General features: G+C 33.4%; 2 protein-coding genes across 19 annotated transcripts in view; both read left to right on the forward strand.

Moving 5' to 3' along the window:
• TCF12 (transcription factor 12) overlaps positions 1–26,125 on the forward strand; it is a 368,612-nt gene that overhangs the window by 59,396 nt on the left and 283,091 nt on the right. The gene's annotated exons all lie outside the window — the stretch shown is intronic.
• Positions 3,824–4,887, forward strand: LOC112920146 (GTP-binding nuclear protein Ran-like). Its single transcript, XM_025998830.2, has one exon. The coding sequence runs from the start codon at positions 3,874–3,876 to the stop codon at positions 4,522–4,524; it is 651 nt and encodes a 216-aa protein (XP_025854615.2). The 5' UTR covers positions 3,824–3,873; the 3' UTR covers positions 4,525–4,887.

The following is a 26,125-nucleotide window of genomic DNA, read 5'->3' on the forward strand; positions in this document are numbered from 1 at the left end:
TTATTGTTTAGACGTCAGACATTTTGTGCTTTAAAGTTATGTTACTTTCTGAAATTAATTCTTTTGGGAAATCCAAAAATGATTATTTTGTTTCTCAGTTGAAACAGATATATGCTACTGACTGTAAGACACCTACTATTAAATAAAATACTCATATTTGGATGACTATGTTATTAGATGGATGAGTACCCTACTTAAATTTTCTATTGGTACTTTACATTATGACAACCATCACCAAAATTAGCTCTTCAAAAAGGTGGCTGGCAAATATATATTATTTACTGTATGAATATGAATGATGTAGTATAGTTATGAATTCTGGAATTTAAAAAATGTCACTCATATATTGTTTTGGAGGAAAGCATATATATTCATGTTTTCCTCAGGTTATATTTCAGCTTTGCAAAAGCAGTACATGGATAAATACAGAAAGTTAAAAAAATTTAAAAAAATAAATTAAAAATATCATATTTTTACCACCCAGAGATGACACCATTAATACTGTAGTATATGTTTGAGATGTTTTTCTGTATGTATATATGTACACATGTATTTCTTTACTAAAACTGTATCCTACTATTGTACGTGTTATTTTAGTATATGCTTTTTTCAATTAAGAGTTTTGGCTTTCCCATGTTAGCAGTTTTTTATCTTATCTAATACCCAGTACATGCTCCCATTTTTTCAGCCCTCTGAAAAATACTATTTACAGTTGATCTGTCCAGACTGGGTCCAATCCAAGATGACTCATTGCATTTAATAATTATTTCCCCTTATGTCTTTAATTTAACTTAGTTCTCCCTGGCCACTCATACCTTTTTCATGGCACAGATTTTTGATTAGGCCTTACCTTCGACTGTGCATATTTGATTTTGAGCGTAACAGAAGGGCATGTCTGATTGCTTCCTGTTGGTGCCATTTAGCTTTTTTCACCATATCTTGTATCATTTTTCTCTCAGCTCTCTATATTTTAAATAAGTGTATAATTTTAAGTATAGCTAAATTAATCTTTCAACCAGATCAGTATGGTAACTATAAATATTGAATGATTTTAATTCTTGTCTTCCTTTTTGCTCAAAGACTGGGAAAGAAAGATGAGTTTTCATGAATTATCTATGTATAAATTTCCTAGTTTAGAATACATTAATAAAAAGGAAATACAGATTCATTTATATCCACAAATGCTATTATCTTTAGTCTTTGGTAATCTTTTTTTTTTTTAATTTTACTTATTTATTCATGAGAGAGACAGAGAGAGAGAGAGAGAGAGAGAGGCAGAGACACAGGGTAGAGGAAGAAGCAGGCTCTATGCAGGGAGCCTGAAGTGGGACTTGAGCCTGGGTCTCCAGGATCATGCCCTGGGCTAAAGGTGGTGCTAAACCGCTGAGCCACCTGGGCTGCCCTAGTCTTTGGTAATCTACTTGAGTGTAAATTCAAGTTACTTCTAGGGTTTTCTTTATAAATATTTAACAAAACATTTAAATTAATATTTTCTTTAAAAATGATGTAAACTAGGTACAATGCTCAATTGTTTGCTTTCTTTACCTCATAATGTAACTGTAATTGATCAAAACATAACGTTTTAATTAAAGAATCAAGTCTTAAAATTCACATTACCACATTTTTTCAGTTTTAGGAAGTGCATAATATTGCTTAGTGCAAAATGTTTTAATTATTTTCTGGTACATCGATTATTATAGTTGACATACAGGTTACATTAGTTTAAGGTGTACATTATTTTTGGTGATTTTACAAGTCTATACATTTGTGCTGTGCTCCCTGCAAGTGTAGCTATTATCAGTCACCATACAATGATGCTATTACAGTACCACTGACTATATTTCCTATCGTGTACCTGTTATCCCTGTGACTTATTCATTGCATAACTAGAAGCCTGTATCTTCTATTCCCCTTCATTTTCCCATCCCCCCAGCACCCTCCCCTCTGACAACCTGTTCTCTGCTTATGGTTCTCTTTCTGCTTTTTGCTTGTGTTTTCAATTGTTCCATTTTTTAGATTCCACATGTAAGTGAAATCGTAATGGTATTTGCCTTTCCCTGTCTTATTTCACTTGGCATAATATACTCTAGGGCCATCCATGTTATTGCAAATGGCAAGATCTCATCCTTTTTATGGCTGAGTAATATTCCTCTCTCTGTGTGTGTGTGTGTGTGTGTGTGTGTGTGTGTGTGTGTAAGAAATATATTACATCCTCTTTAGTTTTCATTTGTCGATGGACACTTAGGTTGCTTCCATATTCTGGCTACTATAAAGCTGCAATAAACATAGGAATAGATATATCTTTTCAATTTAGTGTTTGGTTTCTTTGGGTAAATACCCAGAAGTGGAATTACTGCACATACTGTATTTCTATTAGGTTTTTGAGGACTGTCCATACTGATTTCCATGATTTCCATAGTGGCTACATCTATTTACATTCCTGCTGATAGTGCATGAGGGTTCCTTTTATTCTGCATCCTCACCAACACTTATTATTTCTTGTCTTTTTCATTCTGGCCATTCAGAAAGGTGTTAAGGTGATATGTCATTGTGGTTTTGATTTGCATTTCTCTGATGGTTAGTGATGTTGAGTCTTTTCACGTGTGTCTTGGCCATCTGTATGTCTTCTTTGGAAAAATGTTTATTTCTTAACCAGATTATTTGGGTTTTGTGGTGTGTAATTATGTAAGTTCTTTATATGTTTTGGATATTAAAAGCTTTTTATTTTGGAGTAGTCCCAATAGTTTATTTTTGCTTTTGTTTCTCTTGCTGGTGGAGATCTATCTAGAAATATGTTGCAATGGCTCTTGTCAAAGACATTATTGCCTGTGTTTTCTTCTAGGATTGTTGTATGTATCATCTTCTAAGAGTTTTATGTTTTAATGATTATTTAAGAAAACTAATTCCTGAAAGATTTGACATTTTTGGCATAATATGTATTTGGATTCTACTACTTCTCATTTTTCTCTGTAATTGGGAAAGTGCTGATAGGTTGTATCACACTAGATCTTAGGATGCAGATGTCCATCTACAAACTACTAAAAGATAGAAATATGAATAGATGTATCTAAAAACATACAAAGTATGAATCTTGAAGCTTCTGTGAAAATCTCATTAGTGATTTTACAGTTGTGGAATTAGACTTTATGGGGAAAAACAAGTTTGGGCAGCTAAAATTGCAAACACAAGTCCTTTTATAGTTTTATGAGTTTTAACCCAAAATAATAAAGAAGACTCTAGACAAGTAATTTATGAAAATTTTACAAATTTCCGATTAGGTGAGCACCATTCAGTTAATTTCTGTTTATTTTACTTGTTCATTTGTTTACTTTATTTCTGGTTACTAAAAACATTTGAAAACTCCCCCAAAGTTTCGGTGGAGTGGTCATATTCATTTTTGCGTCAGACAAACAGTGGTTTATGTCTTCTCCTTAGTTCAGATGGATGAGCTTTTAACTGTTTACTTAAGTACAAATTTTTATTCATACTCATGATTTAAATGAATTACCCAGTTATATTTCTTAGTAATGGGCCAAATTGTTCTCATCTACTTTGGTTATTGGCCCCCAACCATCCTTAAAAATATGCTATTGTTTTAGGAAGTAAGAGATGAAAGGGGCACCTGTACTATAGCAACTGTGATGGGAGGTTGCCTAGTCTGCCAGAAATTCTTGGGATTTCATAGTCCTTCCACCAAAGTCCAAGCATTATTTATTTGTATTTGAATATTCTTAGTAGTATAGGCCAGCCTCAAGTTAGAGCACTGACTGTTTTAGAGGAAATTAATCTTAGTGCAGGGCATGATGAACAGTGATAAAGAATATGGAATGTGGAGTCCGACGGGCCAGAGACGCTTCTGGAAGCACCAGCGCTATGGCTGCCCAGGGAGAGCCCCAAGTCCAGTTCAAGCTGGTGCTGGTTGGCGACAGCGGCACCAGCAAGACCACGTTCGTGAAGCGTCACCTGACGGGTGAATTCGCGAAGAAGTATGTAGCCACTCTGGGCGTGGATGTCCACCCCCTCATGTTCCACACCAACAGGGGCCCCATCAAGTTCAACGTGTGGGACACTGCTGGCCAGGAGAAGTTTGGTGGGCTCCAGGACGGCTACTACATCCAAGCCCAGTGTACCATTATAATGTTCGACGTAACGTCAAGGGTTACTTACAAGAATGTGCCTAACTGGCATAGAGATCTGGTACGAGTGTGTGAGAACATCCCCATTGTGCTGTGTGGCAATAAAGTGGATATTAAGGACAAAAAAGTTAAGGCAAAATCTATTGTCTTCCACCGAAAGAAGAACCTTCAGTACTATGACATTTCTGCCAAAAGTTACTACAATTTTGAGAAGCCGTTCCTGTGGCTTGCTAGAAAACTAATTGGAGACCCTAACCTGGAGCTCGTTGCCATGCCTGCTCTTGCCCCCCCAGAGGTGGTCATGGATCCAGCTCTGGCAGCACAGTACGAGCACAATCTAGAGGTTGCTCAGACGACCATGCTCCCGGATGAGGATGATGACCTGTGAGAAGTGCAGCTGGAGGCCAGCGTCAGAAGTCTAGTTTTATAGGCAACTGTCCTGTGATGTCAGTGGTGCAGCGTGTTTGCCACTTATATAGCTGAGCAGAACATGTGCTTAATCTTTGGGATGCTGAAGGAGATAAATGGGCTTCGGAGTGAATGTGGCAGTTTAAACAGTACCTTCATTTTTTTGGACCTGCATACTTAGCTGTTTTGGAACGCAGTTGTTTCCTTCCTGAGTTTCAGATAATGAGACTGCTATAGTCCCATCACAATATCCAGTGGTGAAATCTCGTTTGTCACTGTCATTCCCATTCCTTTTCGTTTAGAATCAGAATAAAGTTGTATTTCAAATTAAAAAAAAAAAAAAGAATATGGAATGTGTTGGAGGGAAGGACGGTAAGATACAAGTTAACCTCCAGATGGGCAGAGCTCAGAAAATACTCATTTCAGTTACATTTTGGAAACATCCATCTTCTAATCCTTCTAAATGCTAACTTGGAAACTATTGGTTTGGAAGGTATTTTTTTCATGAGAAAGTGTGGACATTATGCAACTTAATGGTTTTCTATAAAATAACACGTTTTTACCTATGATCCTAGCAAGTAAGAAGCCTGAAAATGATGGTCTCCTTCCAGATCTAATCTTTATTCCACCATGCACACCCCTGGGTCTCCTAAAGGTTCACTCCACCCTATAAATTCTCAGTGTTGATTTAAAAATACAAAGGAAAGAAAAAGGCAGGGGTTCAACTTAAGGGAATATGAGAATAGAGGAGCTGATCGGAAGGAAAGCTGAAAAAGCCAGGTATTAATCCAGTGTTTACACAGTAATGAGAGTGATTTCTTTATGTGGTTAGTAAATTTTCTATGATGGAGATTTCTGAAAAGAAAGTTCTGAAATTATTTGAAAGTGGCAACAGAAATTAAGTATTAAGCTTTTCAAGGAGACAATTTTGAAGAACAGCATAGTTTTGGTGTAAGTGTTGACATGCTTATTTAGAAAAGAATTAGTCTTGGTACAGATCATATTAAATGGTTTAAAATAGCCGGTGAGTAGAACAGCTGTTGGACGCAATTCATGATTCCATGATGAAGTACAGAACTCTTGGTCTAGTTTTCAGGATCAAGTTGAGTTTTCTGTGCCTTTGACTTCTGTCACCTTCTAAGTCAAAGGCTTTGGGACTTGTTGAGGTCTCAGAAATAACAGTGTAGAAGAATCAGGGATGACTAGTTTAATAAAAGTAAGAATTGGCTCATGCATTTTAAGGTCAGGTATTACACATTCTGTAGCATCTGAAACAAAATTGAAGTGTCTAGTGTTTATGAGATGGCAGCTTAAAAGAACAGACTTTACTGCTTCTGCGATAGTAATTATACAGCAACAATCTGGCTTGCTGGAAAAATGAAAGGGAAGACTAGCTGAGTAGACCTAAGTCCATTTCATTTACATGTAAGATATTCCTGCCATAGATAGATCATGGTATAAATTGAGTGGAAATGGACACTGCCTATATTTCCAGAAGCTCATGGTTATATTATTTTATAAACCATGTAATCCTTTTTTTGAAGGTACTTTTTTTTTATAACCTAAGTAACAATAGGCCCTAGTTTCCTTATTATTAAGAATTTCAAAGGATAACAAAGACAAAGCAAATCAAGACTTTAAGTGTAAAAAAAAGAAAAGACTACAAGTATAGCCAACTATAGCTAGGGCTATTGTATAAATAATCAGTTGAAATAAACTGCTCAAAAAGCTAAAGGGTTGATTTTGTTTTTTTTTTTAAAGAGTAGACTTGGGTTGAAGCCATCAGTGGTATGAAAAAATTAGAATGAAATTCTCATATAGTACACCAAGAGTAAAAGCCTAAATAATTATTAGAAAGCTTTTGAATTCATAGAAAGTCTTATTTCTTTAATAGTTTTGCCATGGATTTTGTTCATCTTTTATCAAGATCTTTTTTCGATCTTTTATTCTTTTCATTCTAACTTCTGTCTTGTAATATTCAAAAGTTGTTATTAAAATTAATGAGAATTTTCTCTATTAAAATCACTACAGACTGTTTCTGGGAATATTTTATTTACTTATTTATTTCTGGGAATATTTTTTATTTCTGGGAGTAAAGTATACTTGTAATATAATCACAGCTTTTTAGTAAATGAATTTATTCCCTTCCTTATAGGGAAATATCCTTGGTTTTATACTTTTCAAATGTATAGTATTATGTATTATTTCACACATATTCTTAGCAAGTGTTTATCTCAACCTGTTCCTTTTTTAAAATACACAGGTATGTTCATGCATTACTACCTGATATTCCAAACATAATCACCTTTACAAGTATACATTTATCCTTTAGTATAAAAAGAATAGTTCCTTTAATTGCTGAATTTCACCGAATACTCGGTGGACTTCTTTTCCCCCCAAATGTTTTTGAAGTGATCATTTATCATCAGAATAGTCTACATGCGTTTTTAATCCCAGTTATATTTATTTTGTTTACTCCTTCAGTAAATATTTTGGAATGTCTTCTTTTTGTTCCTTTCTACAGAAAAGTTAAGAATCTTTATATCTTACACTTTTCTTTAGTTTTTCATGGTAGTATGAGAATTGAGAAGTATAAAGACATTTAAACTTCAATGTTGCATTATTTTATTTAGAGTGTTGGCTTAGTGTATAAACTCCAGGTTCTCTTCTGTGTTTGCTATAAGTTAACCTAGTTGACTAATAGAATTATCTGTGAAGGATAAGGTTATAATCAAAGCAGAGACCCAGTTATGATAATAAGATGGAGATTAAAAGTTCTTAAAAGACTAAGTCCCATTGTTTTCTGATTTTCTTAGACTGTGTGATCAACTAGAATGAAAAGCTACAAGTCTATATAATATCAAGTATATTTTAAAATAACATGTGCTTTTAAAAGGTAAAAATCCCAATCTCAATAAATATTTAGTCGATAAATATTTAATTGAATATCCACTATATTTCTAGATCTGTCTGAATGCCATCGGACATTCAAAGACTATTAAATGTTTTTTTTGCCTTTAAGGACATCATGGTCCTTTCTGAAGAGACGAGATTAATAGCTGTGAAAGAATTAGAATTTATGAGTTTTAGAATAAGTGACATGAGGTTCATGAGAGTGGTAAAAATGAAAGGATTTGAAGCTATTGCTCATGTGATTTTGACTTGAGCTTACACATCAAAGGAAATGATGTAAGATCTGTTCTATTTATTTTAGATAATAGATTGAATTACTTTTCTGGGACTGTTCATAGAATTTTAAAATCCTAAGAGAATAATACTTGGTTAAATATTATTTAAATATTAAATAATACTTGGTTAAAATTATTTTGTTAAATGCTCTCGTAAGAATGTTTTATAGAAAGGTATGCCCCTGGGACACCTGGGTGTCTCAGCGGTTGAGCGTCTCTGACGCCTCTGGCTTAGGGCATGGTCCTAGGGTCTGGGATCGAGTCCTGCATTGGGCTGTCTGTGAGGAGCCTGCTTCTCCCTCTCCTTTGTGTCTGCCTCTCTCTCTGTATGTCTCTCATGAATAAATTTTTAAAAAAAGGGATGTCCATATCAAAATAGTTATTTTGAAAAAAAATAGTTATTTTGTTTTAAAAAATGTTTTATTATCTTTCTATGTGTGTGTGTGTGCTTCTGTACCTTTGCTCATGCTGTGCCCTCTGTTCATAATGCCATTCTCTGACACCTTAGGCTTAGCAGTTTCTCAACACCCACATCCTATTCCACATTCCTGTGACAACCACAGATCAGTTGTCATGTCATCTGTGAACATGATCTCCAATTTCAGTCTTGATTTTGTTCATCCTGCCAATCATGTTTGGATATTTACTCATGTGACTCTCCTCTTTCACATATGTGCTTTTCTTGAGGATAGATATTATTTATGTATGTATTTGGAGTACCTTGCATAATACTGACCACATGGTAGATAGATGTTTAATAAATTATTGAATTACCTAAATTCTTAATAGTCAGAGCTGGAGTTTGGTTTTTGACATTTCTGGAAGATTAGGCTACTACATGGTTATCACTTTTATGGATTTATCTATGTTGAGGGCTACAAATTTTCATCTTTCTGTATTTTCAGTAATCAGGGCCAATGGTGATTCATCTAACAACATGAATTTATATGTCAGTTGATAAGACACTAAATTCATCAGTTTGCTGAAATAAGTTTCAAACAGATTTCTTTTTACAGATAATTTTTATATATATGCATATACTTTTTTTTACCAATTCTAATTTAGAATTTATTCTAAATTATTAAATTTAGAATATTTATATTTAGAATATTCTAAATATTCTAATATTTATTTTAATAAATTTATTAGTAATTTATTAAATCATTTATTTGGCAAATGTTTATTGCATGTCTACTAAGCTCCAGTCTTTGGAAATATAGTGGTGAGCAGAGCACATATAAGTCCATGGAGCTAATTAAAAAGTGAAAAGAATTAACGAAGTAAAGTATGATTATGCTGAATAATTAAAAATTTTAAGCATCTTGGGTGATATCATTAAATTAAATTTAATTTAGATAATCACATTTTATATCTAATGTATTTACAAAGCTATAAGCAGGTTTAGAATCCTTATGCTTTAAAAAATACAGGTAAATTCAAATTTTCTATTCATTTTTATGATGATTACATCTATTACAGATATAATTATAGATTTCCGTAAAATCAGTAATTAGCCTGTTGAATTTCAGGGGCTGGTTTGCCTAGTAATGACATACTATTTGCTTCATTTACTTTTGTGAATGAAGTAGCCAAGTCCTTCAGTTTCAGACAAATTTGCAAAATTAACTTCAGTAGATATGAAAACATATTACTGCTTTAAGTGTTATATTATTATATTTTTAAAGAAAGAAAACCCTATATATCTTAATTATGTAGTAGGTACTTTTAATGTTTTGAGAGGAAGAATGCATTCTATATAGAAAACCGATGAAATGGAATCTTCTTGACTAGTGATTTAATTGGTTTAATTCAAAACAAAATCTTACCTCAGGTAAGATAAAACAGTATCTCCTCTAATCCCAAAGTAACTGCTAATGGAAAATTTTTTTATGGTCCATCCTATAATTCATCGTCTGGTTTTCTTGCTATGGATATGCCTTCTGAATTATCCTCAGGTAGGTATTATATATGTTGTAGGTTGTAGATAGTCTGGGATTAAAATAGATAGCTCTACAAATGAATTATATACAGTTAATATAGAATAACTATAGAGTATGAAGGTCAAATGGCATATTTGAAAGCAGAGTAAAAAAAATAAAACATTGTTATTAATGTGAAGTTGTTATTATTAGAAATAATAGTAGTATTAAGAATTTGGGAAAATTTCAAGATTCAAGATTCCTGGCTTGAATATTTTCTGTGCACTTTAATGCGTATTATTCAGTTTTCTTCTGTTACTTCTGTCTCTCCTAGTCACTCTTTGGCTGCTATTGCTGCCTGTGGTCCAGGGTAAGCCTTCATTGGCTAAAGGGAGATTAATAAGCATTAAAGAGAGCAGTTAAAAACATAAACCTTATTGTGACTCCTTACCCTCCTCTCTTCTTTTAGTATTCATGGAAGGTTGCAATTAATGAAAGCTGTAGAGGGGAAGCAGATAATTATGTAAATCGGGGAGCCTGGGTGGTTCAGCGGTTTAGGGCCGCCTTCGACCCAGGGTGTGATCCTGGAGTCCCACATTGGGCTCCCTGCATGGAGCCTGCTTCTCCCTCTGCCTGTGTCTGTGCCTCTCTCTGTGTCTCTCATGAATAAATAAATAAAATCTTAAAAAAAAGATAATTATATAAATCATATATTTTTAATATAAAAGTATTACTTGGGGCACCTGGGTGGCTCATTTAGTTAAACGTTCAACTCCTGGGTTCATGGTCTTGAGATTGAGCTCTGCATCGGGTTCTGCTCTCTGTGCAGAGTCTGCTTGAGACTCTCTCTCTCCCTCCCTACTCCTTTGCCTCAACACCTGCGCTCTCACACACAAGTGCATGTGTGCTCTCAAATAAATAAGCAAAATCTTTAAAATAAAAATACTACTCTACAATTCCTTAGCTCCAAACCTTAAAGTTGGATTTGCTTTAGAATCCAGAATTTCTTGAATTTTAAAAACTGAATTAGCCAATTATACTATATATTATGTAACATTTCTATGTTACATAGGGATCTATGGGTAAAACCTTAAATACCTGAATTGAAACGTATTGACATGCACATCATGTGGGATAAATGAGGGCTATAATTATCTTTATTTCAGTTCATTTCAGGTTTTACCTAGTGGTAAATTTATGTAAAACTGTGGTTTTCAGAAATTTTTGGATTTTAGAATTTTTGAATAAGAGATTTGGACCTCTTGGTCTTTGTTTTAATATTCCCAAGGATCTGTAAAAACCTATTTCTGTGAAGATGTATTATTCTTTTGTTCTGATCGTAATGAATCATATGTGTCTGGTTGAGATGATGTGTATTTACAGAAACATTTATGTGGTATGCATACATGTACATATACATATATACAAATTTAGGGAAGCATGTACACATTGCATTTGGGTGTTTGTGAGAGAGACTGAGGAAAAATTGTGTGTATGTAGATGATAGGGACAGGGAATGGTGAACTGGGTCTGTTTATCTGTGTTTCATCCTTGTGCTTGCTCAGGTTTGGTTACTAACTAGGTGTGAAATAAAATATTAATTGTAGTTCACAGCTTTGTTAGCACATAAGGTCATCATTGACAAAGTCTGTCGACATAGATAAAATCTGGAAATTCTGTGTAAACTTATAATCAGAACATTCTGTATGCCATACAAAATGATGGTAAAAAATTTTAAAGTTAACATAGAGTTGGTTAAACTACTGTTTTACTAATCCTTAAGCAATATGAAATTATTTTCAAAGATTTATTTATTTATTTAGTGAGAGAGCAGGAGAGGCAGAGGGAGAGATAATCTAAAGTAGACTCCCTGCTGAGGTAGAGCCTGACACAGGGCTCAACCCCAGGACCCCCAGATTATGACTTGAGTCAGAATTAAGAGTCAACCAGCTCCACCAAGCCGGCGCCCCAGTATGAAATATTTTTGATGGTATATAGGCACCCAAAGAAGCCATTTCACTTTGCCAATTTAATAATTAGCACACAGACTATGGTTCAAGACAGGAAGTGACAAATATCTGAGCCAGCTGGAATGGTAATAGGTATTTAGGTAAGCAGAAACTAATGATCCATATTGGGAATAGGCCAGGGCATTGGGGATTAACACACTTCTATTATGAAAAGTCCCATGAGATCTCAGGAGACCTCATGAGGCTTGCACTTTTGTTTGTAAGAACCTTTGTAAGATTATTCTAAGACACTGTGAAAATACTCAAGCTTTCATATTGTTCAACTATGTAAATATTAGTAAATGTGGTAGAAATTACCTTTCTACTTAGTTGCATAAACTAAATATCATATGAAATCAGAGGAAATGAAGTCTTCTCTTGGTTTGGAATGTTGTATCTTTTTTTGGCAATATTCACAATCTTTAGTATTTCTTTTTTTTCCCTCCAAATTTCTATTTGAATTTTAGTTAGCCAGCATACTGTGTAATATTGATTTCAGGAACAATCTTCATTATTTCTTAAATTTAATGTCCCAGATCTTTACAGACATTACTGTATGAGAAGCTACACTTTCATACCCTTCCAGTGCTTCTGTGATGCTTTTCTCCAAACTCTGTGCTCTTTGCTGACAATAGCAATTGTGTGTACTTTGTGAGGTCAATAAATGCTGATTCCTGCAAGAAAAAAGCTCTTAGGAAGTGAGCTTAGACATCGTGAAGAGGAAGCACTAAGAATGAGGCAATTGAATGAAGAGTATTGCAAAGGCCTGTTTAAAAGTGTGAGTCAAAAGCTAAATTAGTATTTCCCTTGGGCCTACCAATCTTCATATGTATATTATGATTTATTTTTTCTTACCTGGTGAGTTTATCCAGATATGTACTTGGTAGCAAGTTGGCATTATTAAATTCCTTTGCTTTTCATTCCAAAAAAGCTAAATTAGTGTACATGTAACTATAGTACTTATTTTCATAGAAGTATATAAATAAACTTGAGCCATGTAATTTAAGGTTGTAAAATAGATGGCAGTTAGTGAAGAAAACCTTGTCTTTAGAGTGTATTTTTACTCTATGATGCCTAGTTCATAAAATCTATTTTTTATTATTCACTTTAAGATACAAAGGTTAGGAATTCTATAATCTGTTTAATTCTGAACAATTATTTATCGTGTTTAAATGAGGAGCTCAACAATTAAAAAGTTATATCTTGCAGTTTTTCTTAAACGATAGAATTTAGAAGCTATGTGTGGTAAAACCAACAGGACCAACTGTGAGCCTGAGGAAATTTCAGTTATGAGGTTTTAATTTTTTATTAATTTAAACTGTATGTTTTACAGAGTGGGCAGAAAGGGAAAAGGAACAATCTGAAATTATGCCAAACAATTTTCAATCTTTTGTCAGCCTTTTGTGATGCTATAGATGACTGGAATTTGAAACTTGAAATCTGAAAGATTTGTGTTTCAGATGTTTCACATACTGTTAGGTTTTTCCACATGGCTTAAGTTCTTTATAGAAAGAATTTTTAAAACCCATAGCATGAGCACAAGATCATATTTATTCTATAGGACTGGAAAACCAGTGATCTCTTTTCTAAAAAGATGAAACTGTGATTTTATTCAACATTATAAATAATTTGCCTTCTAGTACTGCTTACATTTCAGTTTTCTGATGTGTGTACTATCAATGTTGACTAAAATTAACTGAATATGTTCACAGAACCAGAGGAAAAAATTGAGCTTGTGTTGCTCAATAATATTTAAATGCTACTTTTTAAAATAAAACTTTACCCTTATAGACTGTTATGTATGATCTGTGTTTCCATGAGGAAATGTTGATTAAGTAGTTTCCATTTTGGTATTACAGTATGTCCTGTTGTAAGTTGCTGACTGTGGAAAAATCTTTACAGTCAAAAAAGCAGCTCAGCTTAAACCCCTGGTATTTATTATGGCAGACACCAGAAATAGAAATCTACCAGCAGTTTTATAATCTATTGAATTCCTGCATATCTTTTGAAGTAAATTAGTTTTAAAAGTTTTTAAAAGAGGCTGTTGACTGTAGAACTGAGTTAGTTACTTTGCATATCCTTATACACAAAGGTTCTTTTTTACTTCATTTACTAAATACATGTCTACAGTTTTTTCTTTTTTAAAGGAAGCCCTAGCCTACAGTAGGTGACAAAATTGTCTCTGTTTAGTGTATCTGTGAGAGATGTTGGTAACCTACAAAATATATTAATTAAATAAAACTTTGGTAAGACATTTGTATGGAATATTTAGCAGGACAGACTTACTCTGGAAGAAACAAAAAGTCTTCAAAGTCTTAAGTAACTTGCTTTTGGAATTTTTGAGGATATTTGACAATCCTTGAAAACAGAAAAAAGAATTTGGGTTTGTAATATTAGTTTACCTAAGTAAGATAAATTTTTGAGGATAACACTTGAATTTTGGTGTCTACTTGCAAAGTGCAATAATTCGAGAGTGATATTAAGCTTGCCTTTAAATGATTACTGACAGAGGCTGTGGAATGTGGTTGGTGTTTTCTGAATAAAAAGTTTCTCAGTGTTTGCTGCTTTCATCTAGAAGAAAGGGAGAGGAGGAAAACTCTTGTAACTGGTACTTTATATGAAGTTAGGACTCTACTCAATGTTAAGTGACTGTAGAATTTTTATTACTTTGCAGTTTTGGTACATGGAATGATTAATACTTTTTACTTTTAAAAAGTTGGTATTTTTACATTTTAATGAGATTACATATAATTAGATTAAATTAATAGTGTACTCTAAAGGGAACAGAAATATTTTGTGGCACTGAGAAAAGCTATTGTTTGTAGTTTACTAGGTTGTATTCTAACTTAAATTTGTGCTTTGGGAAATTAAATTGGGACTTTAACATCTTCAGAAGCAAGACTTATGTACATTTTCAAGATAAACCCAAGAAATAAACCATAAAAGCAAAGAAGAGTTTTTGTTTCAGATCACAGTCAGAGATGTGACTTTGAAAATGCCTTTTTACCATTCAAAATAAACCTTTCATTTATCAACTTAGAGTTAAATTGGTTCTAATGATATATATCATGTATATTAGTATGTTGTCTTATGTTTACAAAGTTAATGTGCTTCAAAATAACAGCTGAAACATACAAGCATTAATTATTGAACAAGAAAATTAAAGTACTATTTATGAAAACAGCCAGGATTGTTTCATTGTACTTTAGTGTTAGCAGAATACCTGTCTGATTTTTAAATGATAATATATCAGGAAAAATAAGTTTGTTTGAACTGTTTCGTAGCTGTTAATAATAAAACTAGACTTGTATTGTCTAGTATGACTTTGAATGTTAATGCTATAGTTATAAAGAGTATGTGGAGTATATATAGAATATATTTAGGGTTTTAGTCAAAGTTTTTTAAACCATGTTTTGGAAGAAACACTGAAGCTAACATGAATATAGTAGTTATTACTTGAATTGAACTCTATATTAAGTGTCTTATAATGAGCCTGAACATTACTAATTCCATAGCAGTGATTTCTGAGAGTCCAGATTAACAAATAAAACAGAGGACCTTATCTTCTTTATGGTGAAAGATGTAAAGATACCATTTTGATTTGTAACAGTTTAATTTGTAGACAATGGTAAATTCCAAAGTGTTATTGAATCTGCATGTTAGTAACCATGTAACTACAGTTCAAGTCACTTAATCTTTTAAAAACCACATGGTAGACTTTTAAAAGTTCAGTATAATCTTTTAAAACTATTTCCTGATTGTGGCAGTGATATGCTCATTTAAGATTTGGAAAGTACAGAAAAAATAAAGGTGAAAATAACATTTATGGAGCTGTGTTAACTATACACTGACAGATGTTGATTTCCTTCCTGCCCTTTTTCATATATATGTGTATAGATATTTGTGTATAATGCACATTTATACCAACACTTAAATTGGGTCATAGTACTTCTGTAATGGTATTCAATTTTAATATAAAAATATTAGTTCCTTTATAGTCATATTTGCATCCTATAGCTAGAATTTATAGGGCAACGTAGTTTTTGCTTTAGAGAAGAAATCGGTAGACTTTTTCCAAATCGGCCAAATAGTAAAATATTTTAGGTTTTGCAGGCCAAGAGGCAAAATTTATGATTTAATAGGTTCTCATAACCATTTAAAAATATAAAAGCCATTCTTAATTTGTGTGACTTTAAAAAAAAACACAAAAGAAATAGAACTGGCTAGATTTGGCCCACCAGCTATAGTTTGCAAACTCTGCTTCAGAAGATTATTTGCTTATATTTTATTTATATTTGTGTGCGTGTGTGTATAAATATTTAACAGTTCTTGACATTCTTACCTTAAAGGAGCTGAATGAGCTTATGTGTTAAAACCCAAAGACCCAGATTGTAATTCCAGTGTTACTGCTGTAGGAATCAGTTTGCTGGCTGCTAGAAAGAGAGCTGACCTTGACTTGTTAAAATATGGTACTACCTTTCTCCTTAGCTGACTTGAGCTTAGAAGTGAACATAATTCATTCTTTGCAGGAAACAGGAATCTATTGTAACTTTGGCTTGATGCTAGGAGATGAGGATACTATATAGGATCTTTAGACCTACCCAAAAATGTTATTTAGCTTTAAAATATCAAAACCACTCTCCCAAATCTAGTTTTCCTTGACCTAGCTGTATTCTCTTTTTAGTATCCATTTTTCTAATTTCAAAGATAAAACTAAATAATAAAACCTTTATTTTCCTATATGTATGTAAAGGAGTAAAGATGAAAAAGATAGAAAAAAGTAGCTAAAAATAAGTGTCAAAAAGCATTTTGTAATGTCTTAGGATAAAAATTGTGTTTTGAATGTATCCAGCTGCTGTTGCTTTGGTATCGCAGTGATGCTGTTTATTGTTAGGTACAGTTGTGTGTGTGTGTGTGCGCGCGCGCGCGCGCGTGTGTGTGTGTGTAAGTGAGTTTGTATCATCTAAAGGATGAGAAAAGATACCCCATACAACACCAATCAAAATTGTAGTTGCTTTAGTACTAACAAAGTAGACTTCAGAGCAAAGATAATTACCTAGGGTAAAGAGAAGCATTACACATTGTGAGAGGAGTAATTTACCTGTCCTGAATGTGTGTATATCTAACAAAAGAACTTAAAAATAGGTGAAGCAGAATCTGACAGAATTTAAGGGAGAAATAGAGAACAGTTACAGCTGAAGACTTCAGCTCTCCTTTCTTAGGAATATACTAGCAGATAGATATCAACCAAGGTTACAAATGCCTGTCTACCAACCAGAGATAATTGATATTTATAGTATACTTTACTCAAAAACAACAATAAAATATACATTCTTTTCAAGTATACATGGAACATTACCAAAATAGAACACATCTTGGTCATAATAGAAGTCTATTTAATAAGTCTAAAAGAATTGAACTCAAAGTCTGTTCTTCCGACCATAACGGAAATAAACTAGAAATCAATAACAGAGATAAAAGACAAGTTTACAATTAAACAGCAGACTTCTGGGCAGCCCGGGTGGCTCAGCGGTTTAGCACTGCCTTTAGCCCAAGGTGTGATCCTGGAGACCTGGGATCAAGTCCCATGTAGGGCTCCCTGCATGGAGCCTGCTTCTCTTTGCCCTCTGCCTGTGTCTCTGCCTCTCTCTGTCTCTCTCTCCTCTCTGTGTATTCTCATTAATAAATAAATAAAATCTTTTTTAAAAAATAAAAATAAATAGGCTTCTAAATAATCTGTTGGATAAAAGAGGAAGGCATAGAGGAAACTTAAAAAGATATTTTGAACTGAACAAGGATGAAAATAAAAAGTCAAAATTTATGCAGCTCAGGCAGTGTTCATAAGAAGACTTATTATATTCAATGCTTAGAATAGAAGAAAAAAGAAAGCCCTCAAGTCAATAATCTATATTTCTATCTCAGGAAACTAGAACAAGGAGCATAAAATAAATCCCAACTAAGAGGAGAAACCCACAAAATTTAAAGTGGAAATGCAGTAGTAAAAATCAATACAGCCAAAAGTTGTTTATTTTTTTTGGCAAAGATTAATAAAATTGATAGTTTCTAGCAAAATTGACAAAAAGAGAAGATATGTAGAACTAGTTCCAGCAATGAAAGAGAGAATATCATTACGGATTCACAGGAATCCAAAGGACAGTAAGAGGAATAAGAACCACTATGCATGCATATAAATTTGACAAGTTAGGTGAAATGGACCAATTCCTTGAAATAGATTTAATTCCTTAGCAAACTAAAGTCACCCAAGAAGAAAAAGATTATTATGAATAGTCTTCCAACTATTAAGGAAATTGAACTCATTGTTGAAAACCTTCCAAAAAAGAAATATTCAAACCCAGATGGTTTTACTGGTGAATTTTACCAAATACCCAAGAAATAAAATAATATTCTTTCTCTACTGTTTCCTGCAAAAAATAGAAAAGCAGAGAACACTTTCTAACTTTCTTTGTGAAGCCAGAATTAATGTGATACCAAAACTAAAGAATGACAGTAAATAAGAAAGCAAGCAAGCAAGCAAGAAAGAAGAGGAAAGAAGAAAGAAAACTATGGACCAGTGTACCTCATGAACATAGTTACGGATATCTTCCATAAAAGATCAACAAATTAAGTTTCATTATCCACAAAAAAGAATAATATACCATGACCAAAAACCCTACCAAGGAATCTGCAAGTAACATTATACATTATGATAACCACAAGGCAAGGATGAATAACAATAAGGTGAGAATGTCTACTCTTACCTCCCTATTCAATATTGTACTGGAAGTCCTGGTTATTGTTCATATGGCAACAAAAGGAAGAACAAGACATACAGATTAGAAAGGAAAAAATAAAACTGTCTCTATTTGCAAACATAATTGCCTATGTAGAGAATCCCAAAGAAATCTTCAGAGACCTAGAAAAAGTGATTTTAGCAAGGTCACTGGATAGAAGGTCAACACACACAGTAGTATTTCTATATACCAGCAATGTACAATGGGAGAATGTGATAATGAATACAATTTACATTAGCTCAAAAGGAATGTAATACTTTTATATAAATATGATACACATGTATACATGATCTACATGCTGAGGACTATGAAACAATGAAGGAAACCATAGAAGACCTAAGTAAATATAGAGGCATACTGTGTTCATGGATTCGTAGACTCAAAATCAAAAATGTCAATCTTTCCAATTTGATTTAGAGATCTAACACAATTCCAGTGAAAATTCCAGCAGTATATTATGTAGATATAGGCAGTTTGAATTTAAAATTTATATGAAAATGTAAAGGAACTAGAAGAACTAAAACATATTTGGAAAAAGAAGAATAAAGTTAGAAGAATAACACTTATTAATTTTGAATTAATATAAATCTACAATAAAGCGACAGTACTGTATTCATGAAGAGATAGGGACATAGATCAATGGACCATAATAGAGTGCTGAGGAGCAATCACACAGATATAGCAAAGGTATAAAAGATATTCAGTTGGTAAAGGATAGTCTTACCAACAAAAGATTATTAAAAATTGTACTTTTTATGGCCAAAACCCCCTAATGTTTCAATAATTAGACATTCATTTGCAAAAAAAACCCCTCATTTTAAATTTCTATCTTCCATAAAAGTTAACTCAAAACCAATCATAGATCTAAATTTAAAATGTGAACTATTAAACTTTTATTTTTTAAATTTTATTTTTTTAAGATTTTATTTATTTATTCATGAGAGACAGAGAGAGAGAGATGCAGAGACACAGGCAGAGGGAGAAGCCCGCTCCATGCAGGGAACCTGACGTGGGACTTGATCCCGGGACTCCAGGATCACGCCCTGGGCTGAAGGCAGGTGCTAAACCGCTGAGCCACCCAGGGATCCCCCTATTTAAACTTTTAGAAGAAAACGGGGAAAAAGCCTTCCTGATTTGGAGTTAGGAAGGGTTCTTAGACATGATTTAAAAAGCAGGATTCATAAAAGAAGTTGATAAATAGGACTTCCTTAAAATAAAAATTTTGCTCTACAAAAGACAATGTTGAGAAACAAAAAGACATGCTAGAGATTAGGCAATAATATTTGCAAATAAGTAACAAAAGCCTTGTATTCAGAAATATATAAGTAACTCTCAAAACTCAACACTATGAAAACTAACAACCCAGTTTAAAAATAGGTGTAAATTTGAGCAGACATATCACTGAAGAAGATAAAATGTTGGCAGATACATATATGGAAATATGTTCAACATCATTAGCCACTAGGGAAATGCAAGTTAAACCCATGTTGAAATAAATGCCCTTACATAGCTATTTGAACAGCTAAAATTAAAAAATCTTCTGATACTAAACCAAGTGCTGTTGAGTATGGAGATCAGTGAGCTTCTTATACATTGTTAGTGTGGATGCAAAATGGCATAACCACTTGAAAAGAGTTTGACAGTTTCTTATAGAGCTAACCATACACTTAACCTGTCACCCAACAATTCCACTTCTTGCTATTCACCCTAGAGAATTGAAAATTTATGTTTACACAAAAACCTGTATACAAATATTTATAGAAGTTATATTCATAGTTGGAAAGGACTGGAGGCAACCTAGCTGTCCTTCAGTAGGTAAAGGGTTATACAAAATGCTAGCGAGCCATACAATGATATAATATTCAGCAGTTAAAGGAAAAACTGCTTATACATGCAACAAATTGAATGGATCTCAAATATATTATACAAATGAGGGAAACCACTTTAAAGATTCAATACTGTGTGGTTCCATTTATACAACATTCTGAAAAGACAAAGCTATAATGATAGAAAACATTATCAATCCTTGCCACAGTTAGCGGGGGGGGGGGGGGGGGGGGAGCATGTGGCAACAAAGGCATGAGGGTGTGTTTTTGTGTAATGTAACTGTTCTGTATCATGGTTTGGTTTTGGTTCCAAGAACATGTGTTACCACTTGTAGACCTGCACACAACAATTTTAAAGTTAATTTTATTCTAAGATAATTTGCCAAATATAATTTTAAGAAGAACTCAAAATAGAAGTTAGGGGAAAAGGCGGGAAAGGTGGTGATAGAGACCAAAAGCACCAAAATTAAGGAATTTGTTTCTGGCTGAAAATAAAGCACTGGTTTCGGTGATCATATTTTTTACATAATATGTTAAAGCCAAGTACAAATTACTATTTTTAAAAATGTATTTTAAAATGTTTCTTTTCATAATTGTCTGCTAAGCCTGTGCATTTTGTTTTTAATTTGGAATATGCTTTCAACCTACTTAGTAAAATTTGAGAGAAAATATGTTCTATATAATATAAAATCTACCAATTTTCATTTAGACCTTTCTTTTTTAAGTTATTTCACTTTCTTGGAATTTTTAAAATGTATATAATGAGCAACGATAACACACTTCTAAATAAGACAAAGAAGAAACCTCAAGAATAATTTTAAGATATTTTGAACTAGGTGAAAAGGAAAACACAACTTATCAAAACCTGTGGCATGCAGGGGAAACACTGCTTAGAGATTTATAGCATTGAATGTACATATTAGAAGAAAGATATAAAATCAGTAAAAGTAAGCTTTATCTTAGGAAACTAGAAGAAGAAGAGCAAAGTAAATACAAAGTAAGCAGAAGAAAAAAATACAAAATTTTGATCAGAAATCTATGACATTGAAAATAAAAACTCAATAGAGAAAATCAGTGAAGTCAAAAAGTTGGTTCTTCAGATAGATAAAGAGATGATGAAACTGATGGTTTTCCAGTGCCATTTTTCAGGGTCTTGTTTTGTTTTTATCTGTATCTCTTTATTAATGATTTTTAGTTCTGTACATGAAGCCTATTTATTCTTTCCACTGAGGTATCATCTGTGTCATATTTGCCTTGCCCAAGGGTTGGCTTCTATTTCTTCATTTTAGTCTTTCATGGCTGAAATTCTACCTTAGTACTTCATATTGCAGGTGTGCATTTAATATGCATCTGTAGCCATATTTTTTCTTTTTTTAGGCCATATTTTTTCTAGTCATAAATTTTACATTTCCTGTAATTCTTCTCATCCTTTATATTTCATTGTTGAGGAATCCCACAAAATTGCTTTGATTTTTATAGGTTTCACAGTGTTGAAATTTAGCCTGCAGTACTTCAGTAAGCCTTTCAGAAAAAAAGGTTATTCTCCTACATAACCATATCACCAATTTTCATGATAAAGAAAATTAACTACAATTCCTCTAACACTGTTCCTATTTACACTTATGAATTGCCTCCCAAACATCTTTCTTTTTTCCCCAAAATATCTTTCTTGAATTTAAAAACGCAACCTTTGTTTTGATTGTTACAGATTTTCAGTTTCTTTTAATTTAAAAATTTCTGTTATAACTGACCTTAAAAAAAGCTCAACAGCTGTATAGTAAATGTTCCACATTCTGCATTTATCTGATTTTTTCCTGAAGTATCATTGCATGTGTTTCATTATCTCTCATTCTTTTCTGAAAGAAACATTTTTGTCAAAAAACTTTATAATAAAAAAATAAAACTTTATAATTGATGCTATTATGTATAACATCATATTATATTGAATATTGAATAACTGGTTTTTATTTTAACTTCTTCCCATAGTTTGTTCTGTGGGTTGTCTTTCTTGATAGAGTTCAAGGGAAAAGATGGAAGGGAAGGATTACTACTGTCCTTGGAAATTTAGAAGTCCAGGAATGAAGATATAATAACCCTAGCATAACTGGATTGAGAGGAATATGAAATTGTTTCTAGAAAAAGAAGGACCAGTGAGATTGGTTTCAGTGTATGAGTATATTGAAGTTGAGGAGCCTGTCTAGTTCTTCTGTAGAGTTTTCTTTGTCCACATACAGCAGTCAGTCCAGGAGCACAAGGTAACTTGCACTGTTTGTTGCTCCAGAAGAGAAAACCTGGAAGCCCTTGCCATATAGGCCAGAGACATGGTAGTGATAGTGGTATATGTATGTGTTTGGGGGGAAGTGAGGGATGGGAAGAGAGAGTTTAAGATGCTCCACGAGAAACAAGAACTTCTTTTGCTTTTCACTCTCCAGAAAACTGAGCACAATAACCAAATATGCCTTCGGAGAAATAGCATTTTTATTTTCCTCCCTAGATGAGCATAAGTCAAGTCATATTCAGTCACACTTAATGTTAGGATTACTTAACATGTCAAGTCTATTAAAACCAATATAATTCACCTAACACCAGGATTTTGTATTCATAAACCTGAGATTTCTTTCTGCGTCGACATCCACCAGTGTTGATTGCCTACAATTAATTGATTCTTTCATGTATTTTTTGACACAGCACAGAGTATTCAACTAGCAAAATACAGTTACTATGTCATTTTTAGAATCCTACAAAGATATACCCCAATCTGAAAAGAAAACTGATTTGCGAGAATGTCCTAAAAGCTTTTCTTTTGACTGACAAGCTGTCAACCTAAAGGGAAACTCAATTTCCATTCAGTATGTGTCTATAAAAGCTTCAAGTTGAAACAGATAAAACAAGTGTAGTCTATGGATCCTCTCATGCTGCACTACTCATGCATAATACAGTTTGTTTGTGGGTAATGATTGATTCAGAATAATCCTTTATCTTGTTCACACCTGGAAGACCAGCAGATAATATGAACCCTACTTCTAAGAAAAGAGGATCTATTCTAAAGTCAGTGAATTGGATTTACAGGTGAGCTGAGAATTTACCAGTTAAAACTACTGTACTTCTTCCAGAGTGTATCATTACTTAGTTAATAGTATACTTAGAAAAATTTATTTTTACAGAAGAGGATCATGATTATTTCCTAAGGGCCTTTATATTAGAAATTTAACAAACATTTATTCATTTCTGGAAACTTTCAGATCCCCACTTTCCATGGATTGAGGTAACTTGAAGGTGGTGTGGTATAGGGTAATGGATAATTATAGTCAGTTTTCATTCAAGATGGTTATGGTTATCAAGCATTCTTCTGAATGAGTCCCTCAAATGTTCTTGATCCCTTAAAATAGAATTTTTTGGCAGTTCATGTGGCCCCATGTTTATTTAGTCATAATGTTGTAGATCTAAGAACTGAGCAGAAACAGCCATGAGCTGGTGCTTTTTAAAAGTTTTAAGAGTTAGGAAAATTTCTAGGATACTCTTCAGGTAAAGGGAGATGGCCTTTCAGTTTGTGCTGGCTTTCTACTGGATTTAACCTTGACACTAGCAGTATCAACATGGTATAGGATCCTTAATAAAAGGTTTGTTCACCATAGTAATTCCTTTAAGTTTTTGGAATGATTAAATATTGAAGAAACAAACCAACTGTGTTTTTACCAAAGAATGCCCTCCCTTTTGCCTGTCATCCACATTCCCTATTGCTTGTATTGGCAAAAACTAATTTTCAGTTCAGATATTTACAGAGTCTGAAGACTTTCTATCAATTTTTAAGAATCTATGATTTCAAGGGCTTCTAAGAGAGGAAATTATATTTTGAGAGACAACTATGACAATAGACATAGGAAATATTTTCCTACATTTCTCCATGTAATTCATATTCTAACTTTGCTTCTTGTAGTGAGATTTACATGAAATGATACTTTTACTAATATAGCTAAATCATTTATAAATGTTTGTGTTTTGCTGTTACATTTCAGGAAAGTATTTTCTTCCTCTTAAGAGATCTTAACATGCAGAATATCTGAATTTCAATTTGGAGAAAATAAAATACTTAAATGGGGAGTTTGTATTATGATTAGAAATTAAAATACAAAAATCACATAAAACATAAGACCATGTTAATGACCTAATGTTTAATATACTAAATTAATATGTTCAGTGAGTGTTACTTGAGTCTAGAAGGAAAGAAATATTGTTCCAGCCTGGAAAACAGTGCTAATAGGTGTAAACATGGAGGTTGTTAACATATTCATAACTTGCAGTGTGTTGATTTTTTTTTTCTTTTAAGGAAAATATTTTGGCTCAGTTAGGACTATCAGAGAAATAGTGATGATATTTTCTTTTTACAGTGTTTTTCTCCAATGATTAGAATGTATGAGTGAAAACTATTATAGGCCTATGTGCTCTACAAATCTATAAGTATGGCTCTTGGCAATTACTGCAGGTTCCATGGGAAGCCTAGAGCTAGAGCTTAGTTTACAGAATGTTCATTGAATGTTCTTGGGAACAAAATGTGAAAAGGAAGGAAGGAAATAGAATTGGGCAGTTGAATTGTGATTCAGGCCCAGTGACATTCTTGACCTACTCTACTGTGAATTCAGTAGATAGATTGTCCCCTTAGAGTTGTCTTGAGTTGGGCTGAGATTGCCAGGTCTTCATAGCTTTGCATGGATGTCAGTGGAAGGGGGCTGCCTAGAAAGGGGCATAACCTTGGGCAGAACTGCTCTCTATAGTTCAGATATAGCAGCTGAAGCAGAGAGTCCTTTATTTAATAGGAGTTGGTTCGCACACCATAGTATTCTCCATGGGAAAGTTTTGATGAATCTAGTATGGTTTCTTTTTTTGCTTATTTTTCTTTATGGTTATCTTTGTGCCTCTGTGATAAGTTATTTCACATTTTTCTACTTCTCTGAGCGCAGGTAAGGACTTTCTGCCTTAACAAGTTCCTGAGAGCCTTTTAAAATTAGGGTTAAAGGTTACTTATTAAAAATTTTTTATTGGAGTATTCAAAAACTCTGTATGTTATGCTATGTTCACCCTAAGTGTTGCCACCATACAATACTATTACAGTACCATTGACTATATTCCCTATGTTGTATCATCCTACCCAAGTGTTATTCATTACACAACTGGAAGCCTGTATTTCCCAGTCCCCTTCACCTATTTTGCCTATTCCTGCTACCACTCCATCTGTCATCCACCAGTTTGTTTTCTGTTGGGTCTGTTTCTTTTTGTTGTTGTTACTTTTAGATACCACATATAAGTCAAGTGATATTTTATATGTCTTTGACTTATCTCACTTAGTATAATCCCTCTAGTCCATCCATGTTGTTGCAAATGGCAAGGTCTCATCTCTTTTAATAGCTAAGTAAGTTTCTATTGTATATATCATTACATCTTCTTTATCCTTCCATCTACTGGTGGACACTTGTATTGCTTCCACATCTTGGCTATCGTAAATAATGCTGCAGTAAACATAGGAGTGCATATATATTTTCGAATTAGTGCTTTTGTGTTTTGTTTTGTTTTGTTTTTGTAAAGGAAAATAGAACGGGGCAGCCCAGGTGGCTCAGCGATTTAGCGCTGCCTTCAGCCCAGGGCGCGATCCTGGAGTCCTGGGATCAAGTCCCACGTCAGGCTCCCTGCATGGAGCCTGCTTCTCCCTCTGCCTGTGTCTCTGCCTCTCTCTCTCTCTCTCTCTTTCTCTGTCTCTCTGTCTCATGAATAAATAAATAAAATCTTAAAAAAAAAAAAAAGGAAAATAGAACGGTACGGTATTTCTAATTTTTTTGAGAAACCTCCATATTGT

This window comes from Vulpes vulpes, chromosome 15, assembly GCF_048418805.1.
Source record: "Vulpes vulpes isolate BD-2025 chromosome 15, VulVul3, whole genome shotgun sequence".
Classification (NCBI taxonomy): Eukaryota; Metazoa; Chordata; class Mammalia; order Carnivora; family Canidae; genus Vulpes; species Vulpes vulpes.